The 22358-nt window shown below is 40.7% G+C and overlaps 2 protein-coding genes across 8 annotated transcripts; both read left to right on the top strand.

Moving 5' to 3' along the window:
• Window positions 1–1362: 1362 nt before the first annotated feature.
• On the top strand, window positions 1363–7598 carry snrpg (small nuclear ribonucleoprotein polypeptide G). The gene is made up of 4 exons (XM_061793413.1): window positions 1363–1510; window positions 1696–1718; window positions 3764–3888; window positions 7412–7598. The coding sequence occupies exons 1-4, from the start codon at window positions 1479–1481 to the stop codon at window positions 7460–7462; spliced, it is 231 nt and encodes a 76-aa protein (XP_061649397.1). The 5' UTR covers window positions 1363–1478; the 3' UTR covers window positions 7463–7598.
• Window positions 7599–8666: 1068 nt separating this feature from the next.
• Window positions 8667–20736, top strand: LOC133487144 (E3 SUMO-protein ligase ZBED1-like). Of its 7 annotated transcripts, none has more exons than XM_061793270.1 (7): window positions 8667–8767; window positions 11623–12992; window positions 13499–13565; window positions 14444–14517; window positions 17502–17642; window positions 17772–17864; window positions 20031–20736. In XM_061793270.1, the coding sequence occupies exons 2-7, from the start codon at window positions 11714–11716 to the stop codon at window positions 20036–20038; spliced, it is 1662 nt and encodes a 553-aa protein (XP_061649254.1). In that variant the 5' UTR covers window positions 8667–8767; window positions 11623–11713; the 3' UTR covers window positions 20039–20736. The 7 variants fall into 7 exon arrangements, 5 of the variants coding, with proteins under 5 accessions (XP_061649254.1, XP_061649220.1, XP_061649209.1 ...); XM_061793236.1 differs by having other exon boundaries at window positions 8667–8928; window positions 17564–17642; XM_061793225.1 differs by having other exon boundaries at window positions 8667–8928.
• Window positions 20737–22358: the final 1622 nt, after the last annotated feature.

Here is a 22358-nt window from a genome sequence, read left to right as displayed (position 1 = left end):
CAATGTTAATCTATATGTTGTTTTGGTCAGTATATAGTTGTGTAGTTCTTTCTGAAATCTATTACGGTACAGCTGTATGAGCAAGTATAAAACTAATGAGTTACACTGTCAAGTTCAGTTTTACAGAAGGTACTTTTTTTTAAATCAATAAGACATTTGGAGATATGCCAAGACTGATATACAGACGAGTCCATTCTAGCCAAGGTAACTGGAGTGTTTTATTTGTCAAATACAAAGAAGTCTTGCTTTGTTTTTTATTTATTGTACGTACCTAGCATGGGATAGCATCTGCTAAATAGAGTTGACAAATTTGGATGACGTGGCTATTGTGTGCGTGTTTGGGGGAGGGTGATCTATCCCTTTGCAAATCTAATCTCATGTATCATACTTGATTGTCCTCTCTTTTGTCTTTCACAACATGCCAATTTGCATCTACAATGGTACTATAGACTACATACATCAACATTTGGCCATTGATTGTCTACATAACTGGTAATCACAACTTGTCTACATTATAGAGACTGTAAATGTTAGTTTTGAGAATGTGGTATTAAATCCCCTGCCCCCCACCAGGCCTCCCCGGTTTCGTGACCTCTGCCAGTCGCTTGTAGCATATTGATACCAGAAACTACTTCCATCTGACCATAAGCACAAATGCTTATTAATCTGTTGCTGTGCATAAGGTCCATTTGTTGTGTGTGGAGAGAGACTTGCTGTAGCCCAGGGTCATGAACCCGGTCAACAATGCCTGTGTGCAGAGAACAGAAAGTCAAAAAAAATGTCCTCCACTTTGGCAGTGTCCTGAATGTAAATGGTGCTGATAAAGACTCGAAAGCGGTTGGCTAGGATGTCGAAACCGTTTTCTACAACCATTTGAGCTTGTGAAAGCCTGTAATTTGGGTATGATTTTTTATGAGTTAAGAGAAATGACTTATCCTAACCCTGGAGTGAGAGGCTGGCTGCTGGCTGCTACACCCTGGACTAGTTTCCAGCCACATGCAGGGCAGACACATACAATGTTGTGAATGTGAACGCCTATGAACAAGAACAAATAGTCTTCCATGAACCTAGCATGCAGTTTTTTGGAATATCTCCCACGGAAAACCCACACAAACACCTGACAAGGGAAGGCTGGAGTTGAGATTCAAACTCCAAAACACAACAGTGAGGCAGACGTGCTTCACACAGTTCTGCAGAGAATATTTTACATTTACATACTATTTCGGCCCGATCTAGGAATGACCTTTTTATAAATCCAATCTTGCCCTTGAGCACAAACGTTTAACTATCCTTGGGGTTATGGGATGGGAGTGTAATGTTGACCAAAATCTAAAGGGGGCAGTAGTTCAAATTCACTTGTACTCAGACGAGGACATGGACTCTTGAATTCCGGTTGCGAAGCGCACGTTTCCTTCCGCTGGTGTGAAACGAAAAGGCAACGATTCCCTTGTGTCTATTTGTGAAGAAACTAAAACAAAATGAGCAAAGCACACCCTCCCGAGCTGAAAAAGTAAGATAACTTATACCCAAAAATATTTTTATACTCTCTTTGTCTTGTGAGTATCCGTTTGGATTTGACCAAAGTGACCGCGCCGACAAAGAAAACGTGTTCGCCTCTACGTTGGCCGAGCGAGCATTAGTAATGCATTCTCCTGACTTCTGTAACATCAGCTAATGTTGCCTTTCGTCCTTTAGGTTCATGGACAAGAAGCTTTCGCGTGAGTACGCCTCGTTGTTTTTTTATTAAATTCGCCTTGCCTGCAAAGCAATTTTAGTCTATAAATGTGTTACGCGTTGTGTGGACCGGGGGCATTTTGCCGCATTACAGTCCTTATTTTGGTGTGAGTTGAGCAAATAAAATAAAAATACTTCCAAAATTGAACATGAATATATAATAGGGCTGGGCGCCTCAAAGTTAAATTTGCGATTTATTTATTAAAAAAAAAAAAAAAAAATCCCATTGTAAACCAACCCCCCCCCCCCCCCCCCCCCCTTCCCTTTAGCAAATGGCAAACTAAAACGACAATAACATTGTTCAAATCAAGTTTTGAAACTCACCCCTTTCTCTTGGATTTACATTATTTCTCCTGCTACCAAACAAGCTTCGAAAACGTTTTCCCATTTCCCCCCCGGAGCATTAACTCGCATCAACTTCTCCAGAAATAATAGCCTTTTTTTTTTTAAACTTGCCGATGATGTGAAAATAAGTTACTCCTCTTGAAACTTGTGTGTAAATTATTAGTCATTTAAATTCCAACAAAATGTGGAGAATTTGGAAAAATAACTTCTGCTCCTTCTGACTCCTTTTTGAACATATTGCGTGAGTATGTTGATTCATTCATTCAAACAGCATCCTTATTGTATTCACAAGGAGAAATAATCAAGATCAATAATCATTGGGCTTTACACAATCAGGATTTTTGGGACCGATCAAGTTTAAAAAATCGATAACCGATCAAATCACAAGATGGAGCAATGTGTCTATTTACATAAATTGTTAATATATTGTATATACTTCTGTACTGTATACTGAGTATGTATCTTCAAAATTATTCTCTAGCGTTTTAGACTTAAAAACATCTTTAAAACAGACTTTAAAACAATGACTTCTAGGGGGCATTCAAGGATTGGCCACTGACATAAGTTTAGGTCAAATCAACATTACAACATGACAGAAATAATGGGTGCTAACTTACTGTAATAAAATTTCTTTATTGTAATTAAATTACTTTAACAAATACTGTTAATTCTTACTCTAACTTTCTCACTGTCCCAGCTATATGGATGGGTGTTGCCCAGAGTTTGCTTCGGTTTGGCTTTCCTTTATTGTTAGTTTTTTATTTCCCTCCACGCTGCGTTGCTTGAACGGGGCATGCTCCTCCTTGTGTGCATTCTTCAGGTGTCCGATCAAATTTGTTGTGTTGAAGCATTTAGATGATGATCCACAGACTGCAAATAACTTGCGCGTGGTTTGTCTGAGACACCGCAAAATTGTTCCACACCAGCGATGTTTTTTCCATTGACAAGATTGAAAAAAAACTTTATTGACCGTCAGATAGTACAGTACTACACGAGAAGACATGTGACAAGGCTAAAAATAAACTAGCTTTTGGATTCGTACTCGACGGCGACGCAGAGTAAATGTCTTTTGCAGACCCGATCGATGATGTCATTGATCGGGTCGGCGGATTATGACATGAAAGCCGATCGGCATAAAATGCTAATTATTGGCCAATACCGAGCAAACCGATCAGATCCGTGTAAAGTGTATTAGTCATGATTACAATATTGATCAAAATAATTGTGATTATTGTTATGGCCACAATTGTACAGCCTTAATTTATCATCATAAAATGAACCGTCAAACTGCATGGCTCGGCTGGTGTATGTCTGTAATGTGTGCCCCTTACAGTTCTCACTTTTTAAAGCCTGTAAACCTGTATAATATTTACAGCGGCTGTAGCTTGAGCTTTTTTATAAATCCAATGTTGCCCTTGAGCATAAATGTTTAACTACCCCTGAGGTAGTGCTTTGAACCACATACTTCAGGTCAAAAGTTTCCAACATGTCGTTAACTTAGTGCTTTTGCAATGTATAAATAGGCACCATGCCTTTGATAAAATTGATTAATCGCCTAGCCCTAATATGTGGTTTTCCAGGAGTATTTGTATCTTTGTAGCATTTTTTGTGTGATCACAATGATGATATAAAAAAGCCATTAAGTGTTAGTTCAAGAATGTATTTGTGTGTGAATGTGTTTTAGTCAAGTTAAATGGAGGCAGACATGTACAGGGCATCCTTCGAGGGTTTGACCCCTTTATGAACCTGGTGGTGGATGACTCTCTGGAAATGGGACCAGGAGGACAACAACATAGCATCGGCATGGTGGTCAGTACCCATCCAGTGTTACTTCTCTTTTGACATTGACATGTGCTTGCTCAAAGATTAAGACAATGTTAAGATACCCATCGTATCATGGCCCCTAATATTCCTTTGCAGTACTCAGATAGCTGTTTTATTTATTTTATTACAAAGACAAACCTTGTAGATTGAGAATTCACATGACTCGGGCGAGGGGTTCTGTCTCTACTGACAATTGCGAGTCTCCTCCCCCAAACCAGATCCATGTCATCATACCCAGACTGACCTGTGAGAGGTAGCATGGTGCCATAGGGCATCCAGACTGCTGGGAAATATGAAAAACAGCAGTAATAGGAAATAGAATAGAATACCTATGGGTAGACTTTACATCTATCAGATGATTTTTTTTTTTTTTTTTTTTTTTTTTTTTTTTTAAATATAAATTGTTGAACCAGGAAAGCCTCATTGAGATTAAGTCCTTTGCAAGAGTGTCCTGGTCCAAGACAAACAAGTAGTCATGGAAGCAACATACAAATATAATACAAAATACAAAGGCACATCAACATATCCAGTGAAATCTCAAAAGATCAACCATCAAAGCATTTACAACCTGTTGTATCAGCATCCAACCCTTTCAATTTACTTTTAAAACAGTCAAAAAGACCCGCTCCCTTAGGGCCAATTTTTCCTGTAAGAGGTTGCACGCTGCAGGACCTGCATGTCGAAAACTCCTTTTTCCCATTTCAAGACATACTTTCGGGAACAAACAACAAAAAAAGGTCTTGTGAATGAGTAACAGAACGAAGACTGGAAGAGCCAACATTTCTCTGCCTGATAAAATCACAAAGGTAAAATGGAAGCAGATTAAGAATTGCTTTATAAATAAAACATGCTCATGATTATGTCTTCGAATAGACAACACAGGCCAACCAACACGAGAACACGGGTCACAATGATGTGTTAGTGCCTTAAGATTTGTAATAATCCTCAAAGCTCCATGATATACAGTGTCCAAAGACTGAAGACACTGTAAAGATCCATGCATGTACAAAACATCACCATAATCAATCAGGGGCAAAAAAGTTGCAGCAGTGAGTCTCTCACCAAATGAGAAATGGGACTTGTTTCTGAAATAAAAACCCAGGCGCAGTTTCAGCTTCTTGACGAGCTGCCGAATGTGAAGTTTAAATGACAGTCTATCATCAATTAAAAAAACTAAATATTTATAAGATGTGAGACACTCAATCACGTCCCCCTGAGATGTAATTATAGAAGGTAAGTCCAGTGGTTCAGTCTTTGAGTTACTGAAATCATGTTTTTTTTTTTTTCAGTTTAAAAACTTTAAAATCTAAAAATTGGATTTGTGTAGTGTAAAAAGCATCCTGTAAATGACACAGCCTGATGCTGCGTTGAAGCAGAGCAATAAATAACAGCATTATCTTTATCGGGGTGAATGTTCGCATTAGGAACATTGTGCCCAATATTATTGATATAAATGGTGAACAATAATGGTCCCAAAACTGAACTCTGAGGCACACCATTTTTAATTTTTTTTAAAAGGGTCTGAAGTGAGGCCTTTCGCCTGCATGCACTGCAAACTGTTTGACAGGATCGTCAGATAATGTACATTTTATGCAGATTTTGTGATCGGCTGTAATGTCTTAATTTGCTGATCAATCAACCACGACATTGATTGGATGAGTGAATTAAGACATTATCGCTGACACAATCTTGTTTAGTCCGGAAACGTTCCGCGCTGTCGTCTTGTATGTTTGAATCCGAAAGCTACCATATTTTCACGACCATAAGGCGCACCGCACTAAAAGGCGCAGTCTCAGTTACGGGGTCTATTTCTGTATTTAACACATACATAAGGCGCACCGTATTATTGTGCGCAGGCATGGTAAAACATACGCTAGCTTAAAACATACGGTAGCATGCATGCACGCTAAAACAATGTTTTTAAAAAGGCAGCGGGAGCAAAACTGGTTGGACTTGATTTTTTATATATTTTTATTATTTAACAATGTACTCATTTTATCAATCCTCATCCACAAATCCATCAAAGTCCTCATCTTCTATATCTGAAATGAACAGCTGGGCAAGTTCTCCATCAAACACGCCGGGTTTCCTCTCGGCATTGTCGGAGTCAGTCTCATTGCAGTGCGGCTCCTCAGAAATGATGCCGGCTTTTAGGAAACCTCGAACAACAGTGCAAGCAGACACGTTAGCCCAAGCGTCCACAATCCATTCACAAATCCAGCGGCTGGAGTTCCTTCGTCAAGCCTCCCGGAATGATGGCAAGTTCCGAGTTATTGCACTCAGTCAAATGGTGACTGTAGAGACGCGTCTCCCGGCTGTTCTTTAATACATTGCTCGAGTTGGTCTTCCAACTCGGGCCACCACGCCTTGTTTCCGCGGAAACTCAGCTTCGTCTTCTTGACTTGGCGAAGCTCGTTTTCCTGCTTCCTCCACTTGCAAACCATGGATTCGTTGATCTTGAATTCTCTCGCAGCTGCTCGATTCCCATGTTCCTCCGCGTAGCTGATAGCTTGCAGTTTAAACTGTGCTTCGTAACCGGGTCTCTTCGTAGGTGCCATTTTCGGGGGTCCTTAGCCAAACCGATGTTGTTTTGCACAATGCACATACCGGCGCTATATACCTACTGGGGCGTGCCTTTAGCGTCCTCTGTCACGCACACCCTTCTCACTTTACGTCCGCATGCTGTCCTCAGTCACGTCCGCCTTCCTCGATATAAGCAGCGTGTCAGCAGGAAATGCTCCCAGTCAGTCAAGCGGAGCGCTCATTAAAGTCACACTACAACATTTACAGATTTTGGAACTCGGTGCACACACACAAGGCGCGCCGCATTATAAGGTGCCCCTTCCATTTTGGACAAAAATAATTTAAGACTTTTAAGTGTGCCTTATGGTCGTGAAAATACAGTAGTTTATTTTTTTAGAACCGTCTCATGTCTTGTGACAACGTTGTGCGGGCAGCTCGGGCATACCTGCGGCTGTGGCTCGCTCACTAGGGTGGCTAAACACGGTGCAGATCCGCTCCTATAAATCATGAATCATTGCCTCCACCGCGGCTTTGTCGCCAGATTATGTCCAGTAACGCATACAAGACTGCATCTTGGAATGTCCCCGGAGTAAATGAGATTGTGTCACACGAGCAGCTCCATTTCATGTCACAATCATGGAGTCCGCGGCTTGGCAGAAGTCGGTATTGAGAACACACATAAGGACTTGTGAATCATGAATATTGAACAGGTTTAACAGTTTAACAGTAAGAAGATCAGAGTGTTAAAATCCCTTGTAACACACCCCGTTCCAGAGGAAAGTTGTTAACGGTAACGTTTCAGAGAAATCTGATAATCGGGCCTTTGCTGACTTGACCAAAACTGCAACAACTAAAGACTGACCCGTTTTTACAGGCAATAATTAATTTGCTGCCATGATGAAAATATCTCCTCACAACAGGGTTGGTCTTACTTGCTTGTCTCTCGTCTTGCTCAAGTGTATAACTTTTTTATTTTACGTCTCAGGTCATCCGAGGTAACAGCATCATCATGTTGGAGGCCTTGGAGAGAGTATGAGACTAGCTGAAGGGGGCATGTCTGTGGATTGTTTTTTTTGTTTGTTTTTTTTTTAATATGGTTAAACTAAAGCAACACGACTGTCTTTGAATTGTGTAAAATGTTTGGAATTTGTGAATAAATCTTTTTCTTTGTATTCTCTCTGCTTATTTTGAATCTACATTTTGCATGTGGCAGTTTACTGCCTCACTTCATCACCTGTTTGTGAATTGTAGCCCACAATGCACTATTTATGGTGCTTGTAGGCCAATGTCTGAACACATAGCCCTGCATCACAGCTGGATTGACCTGATTTCAAGAAGATCTTTTAGGTGAGCAAATCACTACTAGAAAATGAGGCAAAATGATTAAAATACAGTTCATGTGAAATGCTTCACACATCACAGGTGGTCCAAATACTAACATTTGTTCTGCATAAACCTTACTGCATTTCAAGTTGAGTTCATGAATTTCCTCCACCTGTGAAGCAATTCAGTTGTCACTATTGGACTACAGTACCCCTGGGGATGATTTCGGACACACTGGAGGGACTATGTCTCCTGCCTGGCCTGGGAATGCCTCTGGTACATAGCACCACACCGCTATGCACCAGAGGGTTAAGAGAGTCCTTGCCCAAATACATTTTGTTCTTAATGTTAGAGAACATGGATCTATGGTTTATGAGGGTGTTCTGTTCCTACTGTGGTGATGGAATGCAAATTTGTACTTAATGCAGTAGTAAAATCAAAATTATAATAATTGCATGAAAAAGTAATTTTAGGCCATCGACAAAACAAATCAACAATGGGACGGCAGTAACTGACAACACGTTGGGATGTGATTCTTCCGGGTGGCAGAATGATTTATTTTTTAAAAATAGTACTTGAGTACTGCTGACCTGAACTAAAATGATGGCAAAAACATGTTTGGGTCTGCATTGCCAGATATACCCAAAATATATATTTTTTTTTTACATACTCCCAAAAAGTCAAAATTGATCCAGTGGAACCTGTGAGTGAGGAGGAAATATGAAGTGGATGTTGTAAATAGTTGAACAGAAAAGATCCTAAGTCTGGCTGACTAAAATGATCACTTGGGTAACTCAAATAATTCGATTAAAAGAAAGGTCGAAGAAAAATCTCCCTCGAGGCTTCGTTTAATTCCTATTACTCGCTTTAAATTAAGGGGCCTCTATTCGCTCAGGGATAATTTTCCCACACGGACTGTTATTGTGGACGCACACACCACTCCGGCGTGTTGAGGTAAGGTGACAAGATGGCGGAGTCTCAGGAGGAAACAGTTCGTAAAAGGCAGCGAATGTCCAAGGTTTGGGATCATTTCATACTTAAAAAAGAAGATAGAAAAGTGCAATGTGTCTACTGCAACGTAGACCTTGCGTACCACAACAGCACGACTGTGATGATGCAACATCTGATCCGAAAGCATCCCGTTAGCGTTAGCTCAACAAGCATTGCCTCTGACACAAGGTAACGTAAAAATATACGTTAGCTCATTCATTGTAGCTTACTACCGATAGGTCGAACGTATGTTGTTTGTAAGCGGCTGTCGCCTGATGTCGTTGTGACAAGATGTCATGTTAACATACGTAAAGTTGTAAACTAATTACATGTATGTTACTACATTTTTCTAAATAACTTTACACTAAAATAGACTGTCATTGGATAGAGAAATTTTACATGAGTCGAATAAAATGAGCCCTAGTATGTAAGGATCGGAAAAAGATTAAGGATTTTATGCCACATTTTATGTCGGAAATTTGCTATTATTTTCTGCCCAGAAATAAATGTAAATCATTAGGAAATGTGAGAGCGAAGCCTTGACTCTTTGGTAGAAAGATGCCCGGATGTTTACTAGTTGAGAAATGTGATGTTTTTCAAGGGCGTTGTCCACTCTAGGCTTCTGAGTTTCTCATTTTGATGATCAAACTGAGAGCTCCATTATCGTCAGAATTGGGGCTGCGTGACATTGCTATTTTTTTTTTAAACCTGCGATATATATTGCAATGTGAAATAATAGAGGATCAGTGTTGGGAAACTTCATTTTCTACGCAAACTAATTCAAAGTTCAGTTGATCGTTCCAAAAGTGAACTCGTTCAGTTTATCGTCCTAATTAAAAATTTTGAACTAAGTTCAGTGGTTCAAAAACAAACTAGTCCGTAGTTGTTTTTTTCCAATATTTTGTTGATGGGTTATTACCCTCAAAATACTGGCATTTCATTTCCCCCATGTTGCCACCCATTCAGTCCACACAAGTAGGCAGCTGCAGCTTTCACCCTACAATCTAAAACACATGAGGAAAAATTATTTTTTTTAAAATTATTATTTGTATTTATTTTGGCGGCACAGTGGACGACTGGTTAGAGCGTCAGCCTCACAGTACTGAGGACCGGGGTTCAATACCCGGCCCCGCCTGTGTGGAGTTTGCATGTTCTCCCCGTGCCTGCGTGGGTTTTCTCCGGGCACTCCGGTTTCCTCCCACATCCCAAAAACATGCATGGTAGGTTAATTGAAAAACTCTCTAAATTGCCCGTAGGTGTGAATGTTAGTGCGAATGGTTGTTTGTTTGTATGTGCCCTGCGATTGGCTGGCAACCAGTTCAGGGTGTACCCCGCCTCCTGCCCGATGATAGCTGGGATAGGCTCCAGCATGCGACCCGAGTGAGGAGAAGCGGCTCAGAAAATGGATGGATGGATGTATTTATTTAAATGAGGAATTAAAACAAAAACAGGACTTTTGTCTTTAATGAGCAAACAAAAACACATGACAGGAATGATGGTGAAAGGACATTGATAACTTTCCATTGCTCGCCGTTCTGGCTGATTATATTAACAAAAAAAATCTCTCGTTCCTGTTTACATGCACACACACACACCTTTCTCACTCTTAGGTTATCACCCCACCATACTGTATGCCTACTCCAGACATTGTTAACTGAGTCACTGCCAGCTGTTTTCAAAGCAGTTCCCCATGTAGATCCCTTTTGAAAATATCACATATTGCTCGATTACCATTTCCGGTCGCCATTGCTGAGGGGACCTTGAGGCAAGCTTCTAGGCCAACAGCATTATCATTCTAAGTCATATACGCATTCTGATTATGTCTCGTCTCAATAATATGCTTCATGTTTGATCTAAAGGCTATATTTACACCATAGGAACTGTTGTAAGGACACACTATCTGGAAAAAAACCAAAGTTAGTCAAAGGAAAACTTTACTGAAAGCAGGGGATAGTAAGTACATGGGGCTTTGGTTGTTGTTGACATTCACGGTCAATCGCCTTAATCAGTTTTTTACGCCTGCACAATATTATTGAAAAAGCTCTGGAATGGAGGAAGCCAAAAACAATCTTCCAAAGTAAAAACCCGTGTGCTGCGTCACATTACGCGGCCACGACGGGGCAAAAGAATGAAGGAGTTGCTCCGGCTCCTGCGGGAAACCAGGTGCAGCGAGTCGCCCCTCAGCAAGCTGAGGAACTGGCAAGTGTGTCCGGTGTTGCTGGTGCAAGGAGACGGGCATCCATGTCCACCACCACCACTAGAATGGTTCCCGTGGACCAGAAATCCCACATGCTGACCTGAGTCGCCTGGTTCATGGTCAGTAGCATTCCAAACTAGTTGACATGTTCATCCAACAGCTCTCAAAATAACCTTTGCCTTTTACTACAGTTTACATTTCTTGTCTCTGTTCAACCGATTAGAGCAGCCATAAAGAGCACAATTGTTCACCATTGTTTTAGGCACAATATTAACAACTACTGACTATTAGCCTCAGTTATCTCGGTGCATTGAAAATCAGTCAACCACACAAAATCTATTGTTTGTTTACAAAGGCATCCCCCTCAGACATGGCGGCCGTTGCACATGGCACCATTAGGTGGCATCACACTCAAGTCTCCTATTGACGAATACAGTATATTCCTCCTTGGTCGTGAATGGTTGGATTCAACTGGACAAATATAAACGTCCACGGCAGTGAATGCGTTAATCGATTATTTGGTAGTGATGGTTAATGCTGCAAATGCCCAAATCTATATTATGATGTTTACTTTGAAGTGAGTATAGGGCTAGTTGACTATCAACTTCAACCTTATTTCTTATTTTGTCCCCGGAGGGCAAATGACATCTGTTATGCATATTAATAAAATAAAATTTTTCCCCCAGCACATCACAGCGGCCCATAGACGGCGTTGTTCGCCCAACTCCATCATGCACTGTTGAAGAAGCCGACTTGCTAACAGAGAGCATTTTGAAAATGCTGGTCACTGATATGCACCCATTGTCCATGGTGGAGGACAAGGGATTTAAAAAGATGATTTCAGCTTTCAACCCGAACTACAGCATGCCATCAAGACTTCATTTCACAAGTCTAATGGAGATGAAGCACCAACAAATAACAGAGAAATTGAAAACTGTCCTTCAGGACATGGAGTGTGTTGCATTGACCATTGACATCTGGACTAGTGATGCCACAGAGGGTTATCTCAGGGTGGCCTGTCACTTCTTGGGGGAAGCTTGGGAGATGAAGTCCTTCTCTCTAACAGCAATGCCTCTCAAAGAGAGTCACACAGCTGCCAATATTGCAGATTGGCTGGAGGAGACAACTGACAAATTTCATATTCCATTCCCTAAGGTGAAGGCAGTTATCCATAATAATGGGGCCGATGTCGTGGCAGCAGCCGTCATTTTGAAGGAAAGGCATGGCTGGGCTTCTGTGAGGTGCTCTGGGCACACACTGAATTTAGTTGTACAGAGCGCACTTACAAACTGTAAAACCATTGCTAATTGTGTGGCTTCTGCGAGAACCCTGGTTGAACACATCAAGAAGAGTGAACTGGCCTGTACCAAACTTAAAGAGAAGCAGCAACAAATGGGAATGCCAACAATAATGTTGATTCGGGATGTAAGTACGAGGTGGAACAGCACGTATCGCATGTTGTCCAGGCTCCTTGGACAAAGATGGCCCGTGACTGCAGCGCTTTCTGATCCTGCAGTAAATTCAAGTGCCGAACACCACCACCCGGATCTAAAGCCAGAGCATTGGAACCTCAGTGAGGAGCTGACTCGGGTCCTTGGGCCATTTGAAAGAGTAACAGAGTTTCTGCATGGGGAACAATACGTTACTCTCTCTGCTCTTCCACAGCTAGTCCACAACCTAAAGAAAGTCACACTGAGTTCAACATTTGAAACTGCCCCAGTAACTGCATTCCAGGCTCAAGTGGCAGAACAGATCACAGAGAGGTGGCAAGAACTGTTTTTATTTCAACCTGAAGCTCCGAACACTGTCGTCCTGGCTGCTGCCTTGGACCCAAGGTTTAGAAAACTGAAGTTCTTGCCTGCTGAAGATGTGTTTAAGGTCCAAAGTACAATTCAATCCATGGCACTAGCTGTTAAAAAGGAAGAAAGGCGGTTAAATGAAAGCGGAAATGAAGCCACCACAACATTAGAAGGCCGTTCAGCTCCCAAAAAAGATGGCTCATTCGTCAACAGTATACTGGATTCGTCATCAGACTCCAACACCAGTGATGAGGAGGGTGAGGATGAGCAGCTAAGTCAAGCGGTGCAGAAAGAAGTCTTTCTGTATTTTGGAGAACATCCTCTCTCCAAGAAGGAGAATCCATTGCCGTGGTGGAAAACAAATGCAGCACGATATCCGACCCTGGCAAAGCTGGCAAAGTCTTTTTTGGGTATCCCAGCAACAATGACACCATCAGAGCGTTTGTTCTCTGCTACTGGGAACATTGTCTCAAAGCGCAGGGCCAGTCTTAGTTCTGAGCATCTTGATATGTTGACTTTTCTCCATTGTAATCGTATGCTCTTGTAAAAGCTTGCAGTTGCACAGAAATGCATCAAGAAAAAACACACTCTGTCTCGCTCTCACACAAACATACACATGCTCACAGCCCCTTACTACCTCATCTAGGTACCTTTGGAAGTTGGTTTTGTGATTACAGCTAATAAGCCCAAATGGCATGGAATTTAATTTGTATACTTGTGTCCATTGTTATTTTTGTACACTTTTTTTTGTTCATTCATGCAGGAAATGCGCAAAAGGGCAAGTTGCAACTAATAGGCTGTTTTGGAGCCAAGAACTGGAATAAATACCGGTAGGTTTTTGATTAGTCTATTTAACAGGCCTGTCTTTTCCGTAATGCATTTTTTTGGTGCCCTTTAGAAACGCAAAATCATTTTTTGTCAGAATACTCGATTAATCAATCAGATATTTGGTGGACTACTCAAACCCATTCATCAGCTTGGCGGCATATTAGCCACTTTTAAAGGACCAGACTGGGAATGAGACATTTTCTCACAGGTCTTTGCAATTTGGTTGGTTGGGTTGTCTTGAGTACCGTAATTTCGTGTATAATGCGCACCCATGTATAATGCGCTCCCCCAAAGTTGACCTAAAAATTCTGGAAAACCCCTCCTCCCTATGTATAATGGATTTGTACAATCCATGATTTTGCTTCTACCCATATGATCAAAACATGAAGTATTATCTGTATTTTGTTAGTTTTTTTCAAAGAATTATTCTGAAGTTAAGCACTTTATTTGAACACACAATACCTTATTTTTTATTTACTTGCTCTAATTTTGAAATTCACAGCCCTACTTTTATTTAGTAAATGAGAAACCACACAGTTGTGCTCATATGTTTAATTACCCAGGCAGAATTTGTAAGATGTGTACAATTATTTTAAGAAAACATGAAGGACAAGGCGAAAGACATTAAATTTTATTTTAATGGGATTAAAATTAAACTGTCAAACATTTTAGAAAAGCATTATCATTAAACAAAACATAACCATAAAGAAATTAATGATGGTTGTTGTTCAGTCAGTCGTATTTTAAAAAACAAAACAATATTTCACAAATTTTGCCTGGGTATGTAAATTTATGAGCAAAATTGTACATATATGCAGTCATATGTAACCCTGTCATATTGTAATGAAAGTGTAGTCTACACCTTTTTCATAACCTCTAGGGGGCGGTGGGACAGTGGAATGAAAGTGTACAGCTTTTTCATAACCTCTAGATGGCAGCATACATTTATAAAATGTGAGTCTTTTTCATTTTCTCCTACACCTATGTATAATGCGCGCTATTGACATTTGACCATTTTTTAGGGTAAAAAAATGCACATTATACATGAGAAGTAATGATAATTTAGCAAAACTTAATGGCTAGCCTACTAGTTTACGTCAGGTTCAAAAGAGCATGTCTATGCCATTAATCCGAGCAACAGGAAAGTCAATGAATTGGTGTGTTCACTGACTATGTCTGGCTTTCCACAACATCAGTTTTTGAATCTACTTACCTGTTCAATTGTAAATTACTGCCAGTGTTCAGTCTCCCTTCCAGGCAGCTAGGCTCACGTAACATCTTCTTTTCCACTGACACTTGACACATTCAAGGTAGAGCAATAGAGAAAAAGGCTAAAATCATCAGTCAAGACTGTTTTCTCAATCGCTCTGCCTTGGTCAAATGACAGGTAGGGTTTGTTTACTCGTGCCATCGGTGCCATTGCCACGCAAAAGTAAACTTACTGTATGCATGATAGGGTGAAAAGGTCTATACTGTATGCTAGTAACAGGGGTGTTCAAACTATGGCCGGGGTGCCATTTGCACCCCACTCTTTTTTTTTTTTTAGCAGCCCACGGTACATTTTCAAATTCACAGTTGGCACGACCTGTGACATCTCGCGCTTCCCTTGTTTTCCACCAATCACGTCATTCGGTAAGCCGTAAGACCGCCTGTGTGGTGTACTGCATTTTGACGCTAGTTTTTTCCTTTACGCAACTTTGACATGTTTTAAATATTATTGTGGGTGTCAAAACATTTCATCAAGTGCGACACACTGACTACTACTAATATTTATAGATTCTCAGGATTTGGGAAAAAAAACATTTTAAACTACATAGTAACTAATTTTCTTTTCATAAATGCATCGATGAATGGTAATTAAGTCACAGCAGCACGGTGACCTAGTGGTTAGTCCTCTGAAGTCTGAGGTTCAAATCTGTATGCTCTGGCCTTTCTATGTGGATTTTGCATGTTCTCCCCATGGTTGCATGGGTTTTCTCTCGGTAACTTGGCGTCACATTCCAAAAACATGTATGTTAGGTCAATTGAAGACTAAATTGTCGTCGTATGGGGATGTGCGTGTGAAGAATTATTTTTTTTTGTCTATACGTGCCCAGTTATTGGTTGGAGACCCGTTCAGTGTGTACCCTCACCTCAAGTCAGCAGCTATTTAACCCTGCTGTTGAATATAATAAAAATATCACAAATTATATGTAATTTTATCTGAGCAGGATAAATTGTATACAGTTAAAGAACAGTAAAAAAATATTAATTTATTGCTGCTCTCTCGTTCGATGATATTTCCAGTCTCGGGATGCTCAGACGTTTTTCAGTTAACTCTCATCAGAATCATCTTTATTTGCCAAGTATGTCCAAAAAACACACAAGGAATTTGTCTCCGGTAGTTGGAGCCGTTCTAGTACGAGAAAAAGACAGTCAATTGACAGAGAACATTTTGAGACATAAAGACATTGACAAAAAACAGTCACTAAGCAATAAAGGATTAATAGTTATCTGGTAATGCCGGTACATTATTATTATTATTATTTTGACAATTATGCAAAAGGTGCAGACTCCTCTAGCACTTAGAGCAGTTCGAATGACTAATATTGCAATTATTAGGGCTCCGAGACTTCAAGGAATGTATGCAGTTTAAAGTGACTAGTAGCGCGATAATCTGGGACAATGTTGATTGTGCAAATGTTTCACATACTCCTCGGTCAGTGTGCAAGTGGTGCAGATGCTACTCTGGCATGAGTGGCCAGTATTGGTCAACAACAGATATGCAAATCTGTGAGTGCACGAGTAATGTATAATTGGCCCGACAGAAATGTGACAACAAACTCTAGACAAAAAAATTGGCAGCATGTTGGACTGGAATGGTAGGTTAGCTGTTTAAAAAGTTGATTGCAAGAGGGAAGAAGCTACCTGAGGGAATCATTAAAAGCATTAAAGGTTTAACATGCGCATTGGGTCCTAGTACAATGCAAAAGATTGCCGAGGGGAACGTCACATTACAGCACCCGTTTAACGTTTAATGGGTTAAAAAATAAATTCCATTTACCGTTCGTGTCACTCAACGTCACTTCCGGTCCCGTGCCCCTTTGATCATGGTGGAGCCGAGTAGAGCTGCGTGCATGTGTACGTGTGGAGAAATGGTGGCAGAGACCTTAAGTAACTCGATGAGGTCTCTTAAAGCAGCAACTTTTGAGAGAAGAACATACAAGCAGAAGCTCAATGTTAAAGAGCGATTAGCTGAGCATTAAAATCAAGCAGAGGTCAAAAGACTGAGGGAGAGAATACACGAGGTATTTATCTCTGAGCTGGTTGAGCGACTGGGCTGGGCTAAGGGCATGCAGCAAGACCAAATGCTCTATTTTGTTTCCCCTGCTTGCTTTTCCAAAATCAGGATGTGATTCCGCATGGACAAGAAGAGGTATGCTGCATTGAAAACACTGCTGAAAAGGCAAAAAATAGGAAAATTCACTGCATCTAGTCATGTTTTGGAAAATAAACATTGCTTGCCATCTTGACAAAGACTAAAGATTAGGCATTCGTAACCCCTATAAGTAGGTTCACAAAAACAGGCACATCCTATTTAAAATAACAGTGTTCTGTATTGCATTTAAAGTTGCACTGCATGGCCATGACTGCGAGGGCTTGGAAAATCCTATTTTTGAAGGATTGGTGGATTTTATGGCATCACTGGATACAGTTCTGCGTGAGCACCTACAGGCTGCCATTGTGTTTAAGGGAACATTGACGACTGTAGAGAATGACTGCATGCTGTCAGATTTGAGAGAGTACATCATTGAAGAAGAAAGAAATGCAGATTTTGTTGCCATTCAGGCTGTTGAAACAATGGACATTTCCATGTCAGCTGGTGATTGCGGTCCGCTACATTGACAAAGCCATCATGTCCAAGAGAGATTTTTTATTTAGTTCATCCCTCTCCAAAGTGCCACGGGTTCTTCTTGAAACTGTTCCGTTTCATCATGCCTCATGTGGACATTCTCTGCAGCCAGCTACAGAAGCGGACCATCGACTCGGTCTTTGTTCAGGGAATTACACAGCAATTCAGACAATATACAAAAGATCAGGTAAATACATGTTTATGTTGTGCTGTTTAATATTATTGACGTGTTAATCTCTGTGATGGCTGGATGACTTTATTTTATTTTTTAAACCTGGAAACTAAAGCTAAATTATTTTCTTCTGTTTCTGTTCAGAGATTTCCTCCCTACTGTCTGTGGAGAACACAGTGGCGGTGTATCTTAGCAGGCCAAGAAATGTTGCACACTGGGCCCAGGTGATCTACAGAGGTGAGATAGAATCTAAATGTGTAGTGCAAGTCTTTACGATGTATTTAATCATTGTAGTGCTATATTGCAAACAATGCTCTTTAATGATGGATAACAGTGCCACCAGAAAATATTCACACCCTTTCACTTTTTCCACATTTTGCTGTTACAGACTTATTGTAAAGCTGATTTGAGTATAGTTTTCTTTAAAAAAAAAAAAAAAACTACATAAAATATCCCATAATGACAAAGTGAAAACATATTTTCAGACAATTGTGCAAATTTATTGAAAATGTAAACATAATAGGTACATAAGTATTCACACCCTTGGCTTAATATTTTGCTGAAGCACCTTTGGCAGCAATCACAGCCTCAAGTCTTCTTGGGTATCTCTCGACGAGCTTAGCACACCTGTTTTGGGGCATTTTCTCCCATTCTTCTCTGAAGATCTTCTCAAGGTCAGTCAGGTTGGATGGGCAGCGTCCGTGGACAGCCATTTTTAGGTCTTTCCAGAGATGTTCGAGTTGATTGAAGTCCGGGCTCTGGCTGGGCCACTCAAGGACATTCACAGGCCTCTCCTGAAGCCACTCCTTTGTTATCTTGGCTGTGTGCTTTCGGTCATTGTCGTGTTGAAAGGTGAATCGATGCCCTAGTCTGAGTTCGAGAACTCTGGAGCAAGTTCTCTCGAAGAATTTCTCTATATTTGGCAGCGGTCATCTTACCCTCTACTATGTGGACTAGTCGCCCAGTTCCTGCAGCAGATAAACAGCCCCACAGTTGGATGATGCCACCACCATGCTTCACAGTAGGGATGGTGTTAGCCAGGTGATGAGAAGTGGCTCCTCTTCTCCAGATATGACACTTTCAATTCAGGCCAAAAAGTTCTATTTGGTTTTCATCAGACCAGAGAATTTTGTTTCTGCAGGTCTGAGAATTCTTAAGGTGGCTTTTGGCAAACTCCAAGCAGGCTGCCATGTGCCTTTTTGTGAGAAGTGGTTTCTGTCTGGCCACTCTACCATAAAGGCCTGATTGGTTGATTTCGTTAGCAATGGTTGACCTTCTGGATGGTTCTCCTATCTCCACAAGGGAACACTGGAGCTCCGCCTTAGTGACCATAGGGTTCTTGTTCACATCTCTGACCAAGGCCCTTCTTCCCCGGTTACTCAGCTTGGTCGGACGGCCAGGTCTAGGAAGGGTCCTGGTGGTTCCAAACTTCTTCCATTTCCGCATAATCAAGACCACAATGCTTTGGGGGCCTTCAATGCTGCTGAAATTATTTTGTAACCTTCCCCAGATTTGTGCCTTTACACAATCCAGTCTCTGAGGTCTGCAGACAATTCCTTAAACTTCATTGCTTAGTTTCTGCTCTGAAATGTACTGCCAAGTATGAGACCTGATATAGACAGGTGTGTGCCATTCCTAATGATGTTCAATCAACTGAATTTACGACAGGTGATTTCATTCAAGTTGTAGAAGCATCTCAAGGATGATCACTGGAAATCAGATGCACCTGAGGTTAAGTTGGATTGTCATAGCAAAGGGTGTGAATACTTATGTACCTATTATGTTTGAATGTTTACTTTTTTTAAAATAAATTTACACAAATACCAGAATTTTTTTTAACTTTGTCATTAGGGGATATTTTATGTAGATTTTTAAGTAAACTATACTCAAATCAGCTTTAGAATAAGTCTGTAACATACCAAAATGAGGAAAATGTGAAGGGGTGTGACTATTTTGTGGCACTGTAGATATTTTATTCATTCTGTGAGGAAAATTTGATGGTCACACCAGAAATATCTGCAAATATGCTGAACAATCATAAACGAATAACCAACAAAGTAAAAAATTTAAGGGGAATTTAAGGAACCTTAAATTTAATCGAATCTAAACATTTGTGTTGCTTGTTGGTCTTGGGTAAGTAATAGCTATATCCATCCTTCCATTTTCTGTGCCGCTTATCCTCACTAGGGTGGCAGGTGTTCTGACGCCTTCATAAATATATTTTAATTATATTACAGCAGTATTTATACAATTAGTTCAAGAGGGAATTATATTGACAGTGATACATCCAGCATATATATTTGATATGCATAGTTTGTATGTTATCCTGTTTTCATATGCTATAATGAACACATCCGTAACTGAATTGCCATTTATGTTGCTATTTTTGTATTCATTTTTTAGGTTTGTGACACAATCGTGACCCATGCAAGTGATCAGCCAGTTTCTTGAAGCAGCACTGAACAGTACCATTGAGGCTTACCCATTGCTGAACAAGAACAGGCTGAAAACTGAACTGGCTCCAATATACAGTAATGATGAGTCCAGGAATTATAGTGGTGTTGTGGCTCTGTACCAGCTTTTAAAGGAGAACAATCTTAAAGACATCATCTCGGAAACAATGGCCCTGCTAAAGATCGTCATCACTACTTTGATGACCACAGCTGAATCTGAGAGGTGTTTCTCAATACTGAAGAGAATCAAGACCTTCCTCATGAACACAATGTCACAGGATTGTTTCAATACACTGGCCATGCTCTTGAGAAGAATCTTGTCAAAAAAAAAAACCCTGACTTTAACCATAGTCATTGAGAAATTTGCCTCTCTCAAGGAAAGATGGGTAAAATTTATGTTTAAAAAAAATGGCATCGTGTAGTGTTCTATCAGACTTCTGAACAAATGACATCAAAATCTGTGAACCACGTGCAATTTTTTTTTTCGTTATCCTGCTCACTTGAATATTTGTACAATATTTTTACAACCCACAATACTTGAATAGTAGACTCGAATACTTTACACATTATATGGATATTTTCTGCACTAGCTAAACTATTACTACTGCCAAAGTCAAATACACTGTCCTTTTTTAAAATGGTCAGTTTTTAAATTGGTTTTTACGTCAATATTTCTTTGGTTATTTAAAATGTTTACTATTTCAATATTTTGTAAACGACCGAGACTAGCAAAGTTAGAATTCCAGTGCTACTGTTGTTTTTACTGTACAAATTATTTATATATATATATATCCATCCATTATCCATTATCTGAGCCGCTTATCCTCACAGGGGTCGCGGGAGCGCTGGAGCCTATCCCAGCTATCATTGGGCAGGAGGCACTGGTTGCCAGCCAATCGCAGGGCACATAGAAACAAACAACCATTCGCACTCACGTTCACACCTACGGGTAATTTAGAGTCTTCAATTAACCTACCATGCATGTTTTTGGGATGTGGAAGGAAACCGGAGTTCCCGGAGAAAACCCACGCAGGCACGGGGAGAACATGGAAACTCCACACAGGCGGAGCCGGGGATTGAACCCCGGTCCTCAGAACTGTGAGGCAGACGGTCATACATACATACATACACACACAGTGGGTTTGGAAAGTATTCAGACCCCCTTAAATTTGTTACTTTGTTATATTGCAGCCATTTGCTAAAATCATTTGTTCATTTTTTTCCCCCCTCATTAATGTACACACAGCACCCCATATTGACAGAAAAAACTGAATTGTTGAAATTTTTACAGATTTATTAAAGAAAAACTGAAATATGACACAGCCGTAAGTATTCAGACCCTTTGCTCAGTATTTACTAGAAGCACCCTTTTGAGCCAATACAGCCATGAGTCTTTTTGGGAATGATGCAACAAGTTTTTCACACCTGGATTTGGGGATCGTCTGCCATTCCTCCTTGGAGATCCTCTCCAGTTCTGTCAGGTTGGATGGTGAATGCCATTTGACAGCCATTTTCAGGTCTCCAGAAATGCTCAATTGAGTTTAAGTCAGGGCTCTGGCTGGGCCATTCAAGAAGAGTCAGTTGTTCTGAAGCCACTCCTTTATTTTAGCTGTGTGCTTTGAGCACTCTGGAGAAGTTTTTCATCCAGGATATCCCTGTACTTGGCCGCATTCATCTTTCCTTCGATTGCAACCAGCGGTTCTGTCCCTGCAGCTGAAAAACACCCCCACAGCATGATGCAGCCACCACCATGATTCATTGTTGGGACTGTATTGGACAGGTGATGAGCAGTGCCTGGTTTTCTCCACACATGCCGCTTAGAATTAAGGCCAAAAAGTTCTATCTTGCTCTCATCATACCAGAGAATCTTATTTCTCACCATCTTGGAGTCATTCAGGTGTTTTTTTTTAGCAAACTCCATGTAGGCTTTCATGTGTCTTGCACTGAGGAGAGGCTTCCATCCGGCCACTCTGCCATAAAGCCCCAACTGGTGGAGGACTGCAGCGATGGTTGACTTTCTAGAACTTTCTACCATCTCCCGACTGCATCTCTGGAGCTCAGCCACAGTGATCTTTGGGTTCTTCTCGACCTCTTTCACAAAGGCTCTTTCCCCCCGATTGCTCAGTTTGGCCGGACGACCAGCTCTAGGAAGGGTTCTGGTCGTCCCAATCGTCTTCCATTTAAGGATTATGGAGGACACTGTGCTCTTGGGAACCTTAAGTGCAGCAGAATTTTTTTGTAACCTTGGCCAGATCTGTGCCTTGCCACAATTCTCTCT

This window comes from Phyllopteryx taeniolatus, chromosome 1 (genome assembly GCF_024500385.1).
Source record: "Phyllopteryx taeniolatus isolate TA_2022b chromosome 1, UOR_Ptae_1.2, whole genome shotgun sequence".
Lineage (NCBI taxonomy): Eukaryota > Metazoa > Chordata > Actinopteri > Syngnathiformes > Syngnathidae > Phyllopteryx > Phyllopteryx taeniolatus.
The sequence above is the reverse complement of the archived record's forward strand: the minus strand, read 5'-3'. Positions and strand labels throughout refer to the sequence as shown.

Coding starts and splice junctions, on each gene's coding strand:
- snrpg (XM_061793413.1), top strand. CDS start 1,479: ATGAGCAAAGCACACCCTCCCGAGCTGAAAAA. Junction 1,719..3,763: donor CATGGACAAGAAGCTTTCGC/GTGAGTACGCCT, acceptor AATGTGTTTTAG/TCAAGTTAAATGGAGGCAGA. Junction 3,889..7,411: donor AACATAGCATCGGCATGGTG/GTCAGTACCCAT, acceptor TTTACGTCTCAG/GTCATCCGAGGTAACAGCAT.
- LOC133487144 (XM_061793225.1), top strand. CDS start 8,717: ATGGCGGAGTCTCAGGAGGAAACAGTTCGTAAAAGGCAGCGAATGTCC. Junction 13,566..14,443: donor AAGAACTGGAATAAATACCG/GTAGGTTTTTGA, acceptor CATAACCTCTAG/GGGGCGGTGGGACAGTGGAA. Junction 17,643..17,771: donor GACAATATACAAAAGATCAG/GTAAATACATGT, acceptor GTTTCTGTTCAG/AGATTTCCTCCCTACTGTCT.